We start from the raw sequence: 15056 nt of genomic DNA on the forward strand, positions 1-15056 counted from the left end.
TTAGGTCATGAAAGTGGAGCCCTCATGAATGAGATTAGTGCCTTTATAAAAAGAGACCACCGAGAACTCTCTATTTTCTGCCATGTGAGGATACAATGAGAAGACAGACATCTGTGAACCCAGAAGAGAGGCCTCACTAGAACCCAGTGATGCCAGCACTCTGATCTTGGACTTCCAGCCTGCAGAACTGTGAGAAATAAATTGCTGTGTTTATAAGCCACCCAGTCTATGATACTTCGTTATAGCAGCCTAAGCTCATGAGACATATGGATCTAAATCTGGACTATATTCTGTTCCATTGATCTATGCTTCTGTCCTCATGCCAATACCAGATTTTGTTTTTTTGTTTTGAGACGGTGTCTCGCTCTTTTGCCCAGGCAGGAGTGCAGTGGCGCAATCTCAGCTCACTGCAACCTCCGCCTCCTGGGTTCAATCAATTCTCCTGCCTCAGCTTCCCGAGTAGCTGGGATTACAGGCGCCTGCCACCATGCCCGGCTGATTTTTTGTATTTTTAGTAGAGACGAGCTTTCATTATGTTGGCCAGGCTGGTCTCGAACTCCTGACCTCGTGATCTGCCTGCCTTGGCCTCCCAAAGTGCTGGGATTACAGGCGTGAGCCACCACGCCCAGCCACCAGTTTTGATTACTATAGTTTTATAGTAAGTCTGGAAGTTTGGTAGCTTAAGGCTTTCAATTTTGTTTTTCTTTTTCAAAATTGTTTTGGTAGTCTAGGTCCTTTGTATTTCCATATGATTTTAAAATAAGCTTGCTTGGTTTTTGTTTGTTTGTTTACCAAAAAAGTCTACAGAGATTTTGTTCAGAATTGAATTGAATCTTCAGTTAAATCTATGACAAAGGATGTGATCTTCACTAGGAAAGCAGTCAGGTATTACACACTCTGCATTGTCCTTCCTTGAATTCAAGTAAGATCTGGTAGATTTCTTTTTTTTTTTCTGAGATGGAGTCTTGCTCTGCCGCCAGGCTGGAGTGCAGTGGCGTGATCTCGGCTCACTGCAACCTCCACCTCCCAAGTTCAAGCTATTCTCCTGCCTCAGCCTCCCGAGCAACTGGGACTACAGTTACAGCTGCATGCCACCATGCCTAGCTAATTTTTGTATTTTTAGTAGACACGAGATTTCACCTTGTTGGCCAGGATTGTCTTGATCTCTTGACCTCATGATCCGCCTGCCTCAGCCTCCCAAAGTGCTGGGATTACAGGTGTGAGCCACTGCACTCGGCCAGGTAGATCATTTTTATGTCTACCACGGTAATGGTGGTTGATAGTATTCAGATTTTCTGTATTCTTACTGGGTTTTCTTTTTTGTTGTTATTTTATTAATTACTGAGAAAAGTAGGGTAAAAATCTTTAATTATGACTGCATTTACCTGTTTTCCCCTTTAGTTATGTTAGTTTTTGTGTTATGTATTTTGAAGGTATGTTATTAGGCACATATATATTTAAAATGATTATATTTTTTCTAATGTATTGACCCGTTTATCATGATGAAATGTCCTTCTTTGATTCCAAAAATAAATCTTATGTAACCCATTTTGGCTGATATTAATAAAGTTTCTTTAATTTTTTTAGTTATTTTTTCTTGATGTGTCTTTTTTTGTCCTTTTGCTTTTTAACCTATATATGTCTTAATATTAAAAGTGAGTCTCCAGGAGTAATACTGAATTGCTTTAGGGAAAATATAGGGATTTTGAATTAGTATCATTGGGGGAAGCTGGGTGAAGGGTACATGTGAACTCCTGTACTATTTTTTAAACTATATGAGTCTAAAATTATTTTAAGTCTTCATAGTTGCTTGTTGTTGCATTTTTAAGATAGCTTGCTTGAAATTCTTTTCTGACCATTGCAACAACTGTGTCATCTCCGCATTGTTGTCTGTTGGTTGTCCTTACTCATGCAAGCTGAGACCTTTTTTCTTTGTTGGTATAATAAATATACTTACTTTGGATTGTTTCCTGAACTTTTTGCATATTATATTGTGAAACTCTTTCCTATTTAAATCTTCTATGTTAATGGACAGCCACTGAGGAGGGAGGAAAAGTACTGCTTCCTTGCAAACATTTGCCTTCTATAGGGCAGCAATGGTCAGCAGGGCTCTGTCCCACAATTTCTGTGGCTGTAACCCCTAGTGGGAGGGGGAAGGGCCACCACCTCTGCTCTCATTGGTTCAAGATGAGGATGGTCAGTTAAGTTCTTTCTTGCTGATTACACAGTAACCAGTTGAAAAGATTTTGTTCTGAAAGACTCTTGCCTTCTCAGGCCTTTGGTTAGAGAAAGTATGTTTTTCTTGGGACTTTTGTTGTTGTTGTTGTTCATGCCTTTGAGCAGTTTCAGGTTGTGGGCTGCTGAAGCACCCAAAGTAGGTTACATCTGTAGCAAAAAAAATCTCTAGAGAATTCACTGCTGAGTCATCCCTCAAGATCTGATGTCTCTGGCCAATTTACCTTATTTTCTTCACCTTTCAGAGTCAGTAGTTGCTTTTTGTTTCCAATTCAAGGTTTTTGATTGTAATTAGCAGAAAGAATAAGGTGGAGTGTGCTTATTCCATCTTGTCTGGGACAAGAAGTCTCTTGGTTTGTTTTTTTTTTCTTTTTTTTTATTTATTCCTTTTGGTGGCAGGTGGAGGAGAGACCTGCAGGCCCTCTCCCTTCTCCCTCTTGGTGTTTTTTAATACACTAGTTTTCATATGTTGTTATCTTATTTATTTGCCCTGTTTTTTTTGTTTTTCAGGTAAATGAAGATAAAACAATGTCCGCCAACCTAAAATACCTTTCCCTGGGAATTTTGGTCTTTCAGACTACCAGTTTGGTTCTAACAATGCGTTATTCTAGAACTTTAAAAGAAGAAGGACCTCGTTATCTATCTTCAACAGCAGTGGTTGTTGCTGAACTTTTGAAGATAATGGCCTGCATTTTATTAGTCTACAAAGACAGCAGTAGGTATCTAGGTTTTTTGTTTTTAATCAATGCAGTTTATTTAGTTTACATATATATATTGGTAACTACACATTTGCACTCTTGCATTGTGGAATGGCCTAGTATGAAGAACATTTCAATATTTTAAAATTTTTCTTAAGACATTTTAAGTCTAGTAATAAAACCATTTTATTTTAATCTATATCATAATTCATATCTTCTGGTTAATTCTATAAATATAAAATAGTTTTTTGCATTTATAATAATTTGAGAGTAAGAGTAAGTTTTATAAATCTGTTACTGTTAGAACTTTAGAAGAATCATAATTTTTTTACTAATGTAAACAACTATTTTATTTGCTTTATTGATTAGTCCAGCAGTGACTAAGTTTATGTAGTTTTTAAAAACAGTTCTATTGAGATAATTCATGAGCCATGTAATTTATGTGTTTAAAGTATATTATTTAATGGTTTTTTGGTATATTTCAATTCTGATTTTTTAAACCTGTGGTAAAGTATATACATATAACATAAAATTTGCCATCTTAACTATTTGTAGTGTACACTTCATTGTCATTACTTTTAAAATGTTGTGCAACAATGACCACTATCCATTTCTAAAATGTTTTTAGCACTTTAAACAAAAACTTTGTAACTGTTAAGTAATAATCCCCATTCTCCTTTACTCACAGCCCTTAGTAACCTCTGATTCACTTTCTGGCTCTATGAATTTGCCTATTTTAAGTGTTTCATGTAAGTAGAATCATACATTTGTCCTTTTAGGTCTGGCACTTAGCAAAATGTTTTCAAGATTTATTCATGTTTTAACATGTATCAGAAATGTATTCCTTTTTATGGCTGAATAACATTCTATTGTATGGACATAGCACATTTTGTTTATTCATCCATGTGTTGATGGACACTTAGGTTGTTTCCACCTTTTGGCTATTGTGAATAATACTGAAAAAAACTGAGTAATGCTTCGGTAGATATACAAGGATCTGTTTGAGTCCCTGTTTCCATTCCTTTGGGTATGCATTTAGGAGTGGAATTACTGGGTCATATGGTAATTCTATGTTTAACTTTTTAAGGAATCATCAAACTGTTTTTCACAGCAACTGGACCATTTTACATCTCCACCAGCAAAGTACAAGGGTTCCTGTTTCTTCACATCTTCACCAGCACTTAATATTTTGTTGTTGTTTTTTTAAATAGCCATTCTAATAGTTGTAAAGTATTACCTCACTGTGGTTTTGACTTGTGTTTCTCTAATAACTAATGATGATGAATTTTTATGTGTTTTTTTTTTTGGCTTTTTGTGTCCATCCTTCCTCCCTCCCTCCCTCCCTCCCTCCCTCCCTCCCTCCCTCCCTCCTTTCCTTTCTTTCTTTTTGACTGAGTCTCACTATGTCGCCTAGGCTGGAGTACAATGGCACGATCTTGGCTCACTGTAACCTCCACCTCCCAGGTTCAAGTGATTCTCATGCCTCAGCCTCCCGAGTAGCTGTGATTACAGGGGCGTGCTACCAAACCTTGCTACTTTTTGTATTTTTAGTAGAGACAGGATTTCACCAGGTTGGCCAGGCTGGTCTTGAGCTCCTGACCTCAGGTGATCCGCCTACCTCGGCCTCCCATAGTGCTGGGATTATAGGCATGAGCCACCACACCTGGTCCTTTTTGTGTATTTTCTTTCAAACTACATCTGACATGACTTGTTAAAAGATTGAATATGTGAAAGTCAGAAGAAAGGAGGGATCCAGTTTGAGGAATAATTGCTAGGTTTTTAGATTAAACTATTGGGTGAATGGGTGCTGCAATTAATGATATATAGAAATAGGTTTGGGGGAAAATTAAAGCTGCTTTTTGCATCATATTAAGTTTCAGACAGCTATAAGCATTCCCATTGAGATGTCAAATAGTAGAGTCTATGCATATGGAACTCAAGAATTTGTCAGTTTACCTTTTGCTTTGAAGCCAAGGATTGAATGAGATCACCTAGTGTATACTAGAAGAAATGAAGGCCAAAGACTGAGCTCTGTTGCATTCCCAATATTTAGAGGTCAGATTCCACAGGAGGAATCAGCAAATGAAGATTGAAGGAAAATAAAAAGATAAATGGAAACGTAATAGCCAAGCTGAGATAGTAGTGTTTTTGCTGCTAAGGTATAGATGAGCAGAAGTATTCACTGCATTTAACATTGTGGAGCCAAAGATATCTTTGACACAAACAGTTGCATTGTAGAAAGACGTGGTGAAAATGTGGTAAAACCAACTTTCAGTGAACCAAAGCATCTATAGACACACCATACAGAAAAATAGATTCCAGGTGAATTAAAGATTGACATTTAAAAAGCAAAACTTTATGACCTTACTATTGTGAATGATTTCAAACAACATATAAAAGGTACAAATAAGACATAAAAGAAAACATAGATAATTTAGGGTATATTAAATTGAAAAACATCTGTAAATCAAATCAAGTAAGAAGACAAGTCACAAATTCAGAGAAGATATTTATATCACTTGTAACCACCAATAATTAATATCCAGAATTACAATTACTCAGACAACTCAATCACAGTTAATAGAAACTTAATAGAAAAGGGGGCAAAGGATACATACAGGTAATTCACAGAAGAAGAAACCTGCATGGCAGATACATATATAAAAAGATGCTCAACTTCACTAGCAATCAAGGAAATCAGATTAAAACCACAGGACACAATTTCACTGCCCTCAAATTGGCAAAAATAGAAAGTCTTAATACCAGGAATTGGTGATTATTTAAAAATTGAATTTAAAAAATTAAAAATAATCAGGTTCGGTGCACACCTATAGTCCCAGTTACTTGGGAGGCTGAGGCAGGAGGGTTGCTTAAGTTTGGGAGTTGGGATCTAGCCTGGGTAACATAGCAAGACCCCCATCTCAAAAAATAAAATAACATAAAATTAAGGTAATATTTTAGTTTTCTGGTAAAACTAAGAAAAAAACCTTTTGGTAACTTTTATCTTAGTTAAGAATTGTTCAATTATTATTTTGGGGTGAGGAGAGGGTGAGTACCACGTAGTAATTTTAAAGTTTTTTTTTATTTCAAAAAACTTTTCATAATTAAACTATTCCTATTTTATATTGAGAGAAAAATTTGTCTAAAGTGTCATTATTGGTAAATAATTCTAGGGTTCCTTAGAATTTCTCATTTTTTTGAGGAGTTTATGTATGTATCTCTAAAAGATCTTTGGCCATTTTTCATGACTGATACCATAAAATTGGCCAGTTCAAAGTTCATTTTCAATCCCTTTCTCCCTTTCTTGGCTCTAATGTGGAGGAAATAAAGGAAATGACTTCCCGGCTTCCTTGCAGCTATGGATAGTTATGCAACACAATTCTGTTCAATGAGAACCAAGAAGATACCTGCTAAGCTGCTGTTTCCTCTCCTTTTTTTTTTGCTGCCTGAAACAAGAACTAGAGATGCAGCAGTACTTTGATGACTTTGTTGCAATAATCATGTATACAACAGATGAAAAGCATGAAGATTAAAAAGCCAAAATATATACAGTTATATATGTTTTATATATAGTTTTTTATATATACACACATATATTTATGTGTGTGTGTATATATATATGGATCTTAGAATAGTGCTTAGCTGATATTATCACATACCAGGAACATTTTGGTTTCCAAAAATTGGACATATATTAAGTTCTTTTATATATATATATATATATACACACACACACCATCCAGGAATTTTTTTTATCAAGGTTATATCACAGAAATTTTTAAAGCCTGTTATTCTACTCTAATGCAGTTGTTTTTCTGCTATGCCTTTTTTGTAAGTGTACCTCTCTTGGACATAATTTTAATAATTTGCCATATGAAGAGACACAGGCTTAATTTGTAGCAGCCTTGTATTAACAAGAAAGAGATAATCCTGCTCTCTCTTTGATAATCCACCTGAACCTAGAATATTCATTTCAGCCTGTTTATCGCCAGAATGAGCTGCAGTGGTTAGAGGATTTCCAACGCAGATACTGGAAGGTCTTTAAAAGATAATGCTGTATGAGAGATTCATGGAACCAAGAAAGAGTTGGTTCCTCATAACTCCGAAATCCTCTGGCCCCAGCTTTCTCTTTTTTTCCTCTCCTGGTTGATGGCACCTAGACCCGTTAGTGGCACCACGTTGAATTTTCTTCAGTCTCAATGTCGCAGTCAGGGTGGGAGAAGTGGCAGAACAAGCCTTCTTCCAGACCACTGGTTGGCAGCCTGTGCTAGAGCTCATCTGGTTTGTTTTCAAGCCAGTGACAGTCACTTTTTTTTTTTTTTTTGAGATGGGGATCTTGTTCTTTTGCTCAGGCTGAAGTGCAGTTATGCAATCATAGCTTGCTGCTACTTCAAATTCCTGGGCTCAATTGATCCTCCTGCCTCAGCCTCCTGGATAGCTGGGACTACAGGTGCATGCCACAACACCCAGCTAATTAAAAACTTTTTTTATTTTTTATTTTTTTTATTTTAAGAGACAGGTTCTCATTATGTTGATCAAGCTGGTCTTGAACTCCTGGCCTCAAGCAATCCTGTCACTTTGACCTCCCAGGACGCTGGCTAATTACAGACATGAGCCACTGTGCCCAGCCTGACTGACAGTCACTTTTAGGAGTGGGTTCATTTGCTTCCAGGATCCACCTTCCCACTTAGAGTCCTTTGTCCACCCCAGGGACTTTTCCCCTCCTTTCATAGCTAGACACTGTGGCACTCTTTGCAACTTGCTTGGTGCAGGGTTGCCACAAACTTTCAATTTGGAAGAAAATGCAATATTTGAAAAGGGTAATAAAATGAAGCATAATTAAACGAGGTATGCTTACAGAGAGTACACCTGGGTCCCTGAGTCTCTATAAAAGCTTTGGATCTGGACTCATCCTATGTGAGACAAATCCCTATGGGTTGAACTAGTGTTAGTTGGGTTTTCTGTTGTTTGCAACCAAACCCGATCCCTAACTGATTTACCTTCTTTTTATGAATAAAATCTTCACAATTACTAACTGGCATGAATGGCTGGTGATAAACAAAATGCACAAAATACAAGTTTTTATAACATTGCTATAATAAACTAAGAATGCTTGGTTGACAAATTAAAACTTTGAGCTTTTGGCTGTCAGAAATAAGTGTTTGTATGTGTTTGTATATTATATATATGTAGATATATATAAGATAAATTTGATTATATATCAGAATAAAAGAATATGAGGTTTCTTAATACATTATAATATTTAACATTTAAAAAATCAGCATCATAAAGATATATTTTAGTCCTAAAAGAATCTTGACATGTAGCTCAATTTTCTTTTTCTATAGGTGAGAAAATTGAGATCTTGAGAGCAGATATGTAACTTATTCAGAGTTACTTAATTACTGATTTTTCTCATATTATTTTCTAGAATGTAGTCTAAGAGCACTGAATCGAGTACTACATGATGAAATTCTTAATAAACCTATGGAAACACTTAAACTTGCTATTCCATCAGGGATCTATACTCTTCAGAATAATTTACTGTATGTGGCACTATCAAATCTAGATGCAGCTACTTATCAGGTACTTAAAATACATTTCTTTTTTAAAAAAACTTTTTTTCTTATACATAATAATTGTATATATTTATGGGGTACATGTGATATTTTGATACATGCATCCAACGTGTAATGATCAAATCAGGGTATTTAGGATATTCATCTCCGCAAACATTTATCATTTCTTTGTGTTGGGAACATTTCAGATCTTCTCTTCTAGTTATTTTGAAATTTTGAGTAAATTATTGTTAACCGTAGTCACCTTCCTATGCTAACACTAGAACTTATTCCTTCTATCTAACTCAATTTTTGTACCCATTAACCAATCTCTCTTTATTCCTCCCCCTGCCCTTGTATCTTTCCCATCCTCTGGTAGCTATCATTCTACTCTCTACCTCCATGAGACCCTCCCATTTTTTTTTTTCCTTGTTTTTTAGCTTCCACATGTGAGTAAAAATATGATATTTGTCTTTCTGTGCCTGGGTTGTTTCACTTAACATAATGACCTCCAGTTGCATCCTTGTTGTTGCAAATGACAGGATCTCATTCTTGTTATATCTGAATAGTATTTCTTTATGCATTTATCCATTGATGGACACTTAGGTTGAGTTCATGTCTTAGCTATTGTGAACAATGCTGCAATAAATATAGGACTAGAGGTATCCCTTTGATATATTGATTTCCTTTCCTTTGGATAAATACCCAGTAGTGGGATTGCTGGATTGTCTGGTAGTTCTATTTTAAGTTTTTTGAGAATGCTTTGTGCTGTTTTCCATAGAGGCTGTACTAATTTACATTCTCAGCAGCAGTGTACAAGAGCTCCTTTTTCTCCACATACTCACCAGCACTGGTTATTTTTTGTCTTTTTGATAATAGTTATTCTAACAAGGGGTAGGATGCTATGTCGCTGTGGTCTTGATTTGCATTTCCCTGATGACTAGTGATGTTGAGCATTTTTTCATATACCTGTTGGCTACTTGTATGTCTTCTTTTGAGAAATGATTATTGAGGTCCTTTGCTCACTTTTTAATGGGATTATTTGTTCTTATGCTCTGGAGTTCTTTATATATTATGGATATTAGTTTCTTGTCAGATGATTAGTGCAAATATTTTCTCCCATTCTACAGATTGTCTTTTTATTGTTTTCTTTGCTTTGCAGAAGTTTTTTAGTTTAATATAGTTCCATTATTCTATTTTTGTTTTCATTGCCTGTGCTTTTTTTCTTATGTATTGTATATTTTTAAAAATATGGAACACTTCATGAATTTGTTTGTCATCCTTATGCAGGGGCCATGTTAATCTTCTCTGTATGATTCCAATTTTAGTATATGTGCTGCTGAAGCAAGCTCTGCCTGTGTTTTTGAAATAACAGCCATAAAATCTGCCTTGACCAATGTCCTGAAACATTTCTCCTCTGTTTCTTCTAGTAGTCATTTTATAGTTTTCAGTCTTATGTTTAAGTCTTTAATTCATTTTAAGTTTTTTTTTTTAATATGGTGAGAGATGGGATCTAGTGTTCTTTTTCTTCATATTCATATCCAATTTTCTCAGCGTCATTTATTGAAGAGGATGTCCTTTTTCTATTGTATGCTCCTGGCACCTTCATCAAAAATCAGTTGGCTGTAAACTTGTAAATGTATTTCAGGATTCTCTATTTTGTTCCATTGGTCTTTGTACCTGTTATTAAACAAATTCCATAGTCTTGTATACTATAGCCTTGTAGTATATTTTGAAGTCATAGTGTGATGCCTCTAGCTTTGTTCTTTTTGCTCAGGGTTGCTTTGGCTATTATTCAGGGTCTTTGTGGTTCCATGTGAATTTTAGGATTGTTTTTTTCTGTTTCTTTGAAGAGTGTCATTGGTATTTTTATGGGGATTGTCCTGAATCCATAGATCGTTTTTGGTAATACAGTGATTTTAACAATATTCTTTTAATCCACAAGCATGGGATATCTTCCCATTTGTGTCCTCTTCCATTTCTTTCATCTGTGTTTTGTAGTTTTTCTTGTAGAGATCTTTTACTTCTTTGGTTAAATTTATTCCTAGAATTTTTTTTTTTTTTTTTTGTAGCTATTGGAAATAAGATTGCTTTCTTTATTTCTTTTTCAGTTAGCTTGTTATTGGTTTATAGAAATGTTACTGATTTTCGTATGTTGATTTTGTATCCTGCAACAACTGAATTTGTTTATCAGCTCTTTAAGAGTTTTTTAATGGAATCTTTAGGGTCCTCTGTATATAAGATCATGTCATTTGCAAAGAGGGACAATTTGACTTCCTCTTTTCCAGTTTGGATGCCTTTTATTTCTCTCTTTTGCCCTATTTTGTTCCAGTTTTTAAAGGAAAGCCTTCCAGCTTTTCCCCCTTCAGTATGATATTAGTTGTGTGTTTGTCATATATGGCCTTTATTATGTTGAGATATGTTCCTAGGAATATTTTAAATTTTATCAAATGCTTTTTCTGCATCTAGTGAGATGATCATAAGGTTTTTATTCTTTATTCTGTTGATATGATGTATTACATTTATTGATTTTGCATATATGTTAAACCATCTTTGCATCCTTGGGATAAATCCTACTTGATTGTGGTAAACAATCTTTTTTATGTGCTCTTGGAATCGATTTGCTAGTATTAATATTTAGTTCAGGATTTTTGGGTTCTGTATTGTTCTATTCAGGAATATTTAACTGTAGTTTTCTTTTTTGTTGCGTGCTTGTCTGGTTGTGGTATCAGGGTAATGCTGGCCTCACAGGATGAGTTAGGAAGAATTCCCTTCATTTGATTTTTTTGGAATACTTTGAGGAGAATTGGTGTTAGTTCTTCTTTATAAGGTCAGTAGAATTCAGAAGTGGAGTTGTCCAGTCCTGGACTTTCCTTTTCTGGGAGGCTTTTTAAGTGCTGATTGAATCTTGTTACTTGTTATTGGTCTGTTTAGGTTTTTAATTTCTTCTTTGTTCGATCTTGGTAGGTTGTATCAGTCTCGGAATCGATCCATGTCTTGTAGGTTTTTCAGTTTGCTAGTATGTAGTTGTTCATAATAGTCTCTAATGATCATTTGTATTTCTGTGGTATCCTCTGTACTGTCTCCTTTTTTGTTTATAATTTTATTTAGGTCTTCCCTCTTTTTTTCTTGGTTAGTTTGTAGTTTATTGATTTTACTTATTTTTTCACGAAACCAATTTTTCTTTTATTTCATCCTTCGTATTTTTTAGTCTCTATTTCATTTAGTTCTGCCTGATCTTTTGTTGTTGTTGTTTGTTTGAGACAGTCTCACTTTGTTGCCCACACTGGAGTGCCATGGCGCAGTCTTAGCTTACTGCAGCCTCAACCTCCTGGGCTCAAGAAATCCTCCCACCTCAGCCTCCTGAATAGCTGAGAATATAGGTGTGTGCTACCATGCCTGGTTAATTTTTTTTTTTTTTGGTAGCGACAGGGTCTTATTATGTTGCCCAGGTTGGTCTTGAACTTCTGGCCTCAAGTGATCCGCCTGGCCTCCCAAGGTGCTGGGATTATAGCTATGAGCCACCGTGCCTGGCCTGCCCATCTTTATTCTTTCTTTCCTTCTTTTAGTTTTGGGTTTGGTTTATTCTTGCTTTTCTAGCTTCTCGAGGTACATTAGGTTGTTTATGTGAATCTTTCTAATTTGTTGACATAGGCATTTATTGCTGTAAACTTCCCTTTTGTCACTGCTTTTACTGTATCTCATAGGTTTTGGTATGTTGTGTTCCAATTTATATTTGTTTTTAAGAAATTTTTCTAGACTGGGCACAGTGGCTCATGCCTGTAATCCCAGCACATCAGGAGGCCAAGGCGAGTGGATCACCTGAGGTCAGGAGTTTGAGACCAGCCTGGCCAACATGGTAAAACGCTGTCTCTACTAAAAATACAAAAATTAGCCAGGCATGGTGGCGGGTACCTGTAATCCCAGCTACTCAGGAGGCTGAGGTAGGAGAATTGCTTGAACCCAGGAGGTGGAGCTTGCCATGAGCTGAGATCATGCCATTGCACTCAACGGCGTGGGCAACAAGATTGAAACTTCATCTGAAAAAAAAAAAAGAAAAGGAAAAAAAGAAAATTTTCTGTTTTGATCTGAAAAGATACTTGATATGACTTCAACTTTAAAAAATTTGTTGAGACTTGTGGCCTAATATATATTCTATTCTGGAGAATGCTGCATGTGCTGATGAGAAGCATGTGCATTCTGCAACTGTTAGATGAAGTGTTTTGTGAATATCTGGGAGTTCCGTTAGGTATAAAGTGTAGTTTAAATGCTCTAACATTTTTGTTGTTGATTTTCTTTCTAGATGATGTCTGTGCAATACTGAGAGTGGGGTTGTGAAGTCCCCAGTTGTTACTGTATTGGAGTCTATCTCTCTCTTTAGAGCTACCAATATTTGCTTAATATATCTAGGTGCTGCAGTGTTGGGTGTATATATATTTAGAATTGCTCTACAGTCTTGTTGAATTGATCCCTTTATCATTATATAATTACCTCTTTGTCTGTTTCTACCGTTTTTGACCTAAAGTCTATTTTACATAGGTATAGCTATTTCTGCTCATTTTTTGTTTCTGTTTGCAGGGAATATCTCTCTACCCCTTTATTTTCAGTTTATGTTTGTCTTTACAGGTGAACTGCATTTCTTGTAGGTAGTGTGTAGTTAACTTATGGTTTTTTAAGTCCATTTTGCCAGTCCTTATCTTTTATGTGGGAAATTTATTTACATTCACAGTTATTATTGATACATGGAAATTATTCCTGTCATTTTGTCAGTTGTTTTCTGGTTGGTTTTCTGTAGTGTTAATGTTTGACTCCTTTCTCTTTGTCATTTGTGTATCTGGTTTTCCAGTGAGTTTTATACTTTCATGTGTTTTTATCATGGTAGATACTGACCTTGAAGTGCAGGACTCCTGTAAGCACTTTCTTTGTTTATTTTTGAGACAAGATCTGGCTCTATCACCCAAGCTAGAGTGCAGGGGCACAGTCTCGGCTCACTGCAACTTCTGCTTCCCAGGCTAAAGCCATCTTCCCTCAGCCTCCCAAGTAGCTGGGATTACCGGTACACACCACCATGCCCGGCTAACTTCCGTATTTTTTTAGAGACGAGGTTTCGTCATGTTTCCCAGTCTGGTCTCAAACCTCTGAGCTTAAGAGATCTGCCTGCGTCGGCCTCCCGAAGTGTTGGGATTACAGGCACCTGGTCTAGGCATTTCTTTTACTTTTTTCTTTTCTTTTTTCTTTCTTTTTTTTTTTTTTTTGAGACAGAGTCTCGCTCTGTCGCCCAGGCTGGAGTGCAGTGGCACGATCTTGGCTCACTGCAAGCTCCTCCTCCAGGTTCACCCCATTCTTCTGCCTCAGCCTCGGGAGTAGCTGGGACTACAGGCGCCCGCCACCACGCCCGGCTAATTATTTGTATTTTTAGTAGAGACGGGGTTTCACCGTGTTAGCCAGGATGGTCTCGATCTCCTGACCTCGTGATCCTCCCACCTTGGCCTCTCAAAGTGCTGGGATTACAGGCATGAGCCACAGCACCTGGCCAGCATTTCTTATATGGCTGGTTTAGTGGTGATTAATTTCCTCAGTTTTTCCTTATCTAGGAAAGACTTTATCTTTCATTTTATTTTTTAAAATTTATTTACCTGTTTTTTAATTTTAAAAAATTTATTTATATTTATTTTTTATTTTCTAAAAGAGAGATGTCTTGCTGTGCTTCCCAGGCTGGAATGCAGTGGCTGTTCACAGGCACAATTATGGTGCACTGCAGTATCAAACTCCTGGGCTCAACTTGTCCTCCTGCCTCATCCTTCCAGGTAGCTAGACCTCAGTCACACTCTACCATGCCTGGCTTTGCATCCTTTTTTTTTTTTTTTTTTTTTTGATGTTCGGTTGCCCAGGCTGGAGTGCAGTGGTATGATCTCGGCTCACTACAACCTCTGCCTCCCAGGTTCAAGCAATTCTCCTGCCTCAGCCTCCTGAGTAACTGAGATTACAGGTGCACACCACCACGCCCTGCTAATTTTTGTAGTTTTAGTAGAGACCGGGTTTCATGATGTTGGCCAGGCTGGTCTTGAACTCCTGACCTCAAGTGATCCACCCACCTCGGCTCCCAGAGTGCTGGGATTACAGGCGTGAGCCACTGTGCCCAACTGGTTTTCAGTTTTTTCATTGTCAGTTTAGTATTCAGTTTTCTTGGTCTTCTAACTTATTTACCACTCATCCAAATGATTTCTAGCTTTCAAAATTTTATGTTTTGTCTCTTCTCTTATTCTCCTTGTCTTTGTTGGTTTCCATTTAAAACAAAAGCCTTTAAAAATTCACCTTTTGGTCAGGTGCAGTGGCTTTCGCCTGTAATCCTAGCACTTTGGGAGGCAGAGGTGGGTGTATCACTTCAGCTCAGGAGTTCAGGACCAGTCTGGGCCCAGCTTGCATTCATTTTTTTAACAATAGTTTCACTGTGTATGGTATTTTTATCGGGCAGTGTTTTTTTCTTTCAGCATTTTGAATATATCATCTAATTCTCTCCTGGCCTATAATGTTTGTCTTAAAAAATCTGCTGTTAAGACTGATG

At 36.6% G+C, this 15056-nt stretch overlaps 1 protein-coding gene and 1 non-coding gene across 6 annotated transcripts in view; one reads left to right on the top strand and one right to left on the bottom strand.

Moving 5' to 3' along the window:
* The window catches only part of SLC35A3 (solute carrier family 35 member A3), a 65423-nt gene that overhangs the window by 19138 nt on the left and 31229 nt on the right, over positions 1-15056 (top strand). For all 5 annotated transcript variants that reach the window (XM_050745235.1, XM_050745217.1, XM_050745208.1 and 2 more), the window contains exons 2-3: positions 2746-2950; positions 8365-8519. In XM_050745235.1, the coding sequence (XP_050601192.1) occupies positions 2764-2950; positions 8365-8519 (342 nt within the window). In that variant the 5' untranslated portion in view covers positions 2746-2763. The remainder of the gene's footprint in view (positions 1-2745; positions 2951-8364; positions 8520-15056) is intronic.
* Positions 9737-9839, bottom strand: LOC126944477 (U6 spliceosomal RNA). Its single transcript, XR_007722067.1, has one exon. It is a non-coding gene; the product is annotated as a U6 spliceosomal RNA (small nuclear RNA).

The sequence above is a fragment of the Macaca thibetana genome, chromosome 1 (genome assembly GCF_024542745.1).
Source record: "Macaca thibetana thibetana isolate TM-01 chromosome 1, ASM2454274v1, whole genome shotgun sequence".
NCBI lineage: Eukaryota > Metazoa > Chordata > Mammalia > Primates > Cercopithecidae > Macaca > Macaca thibetana.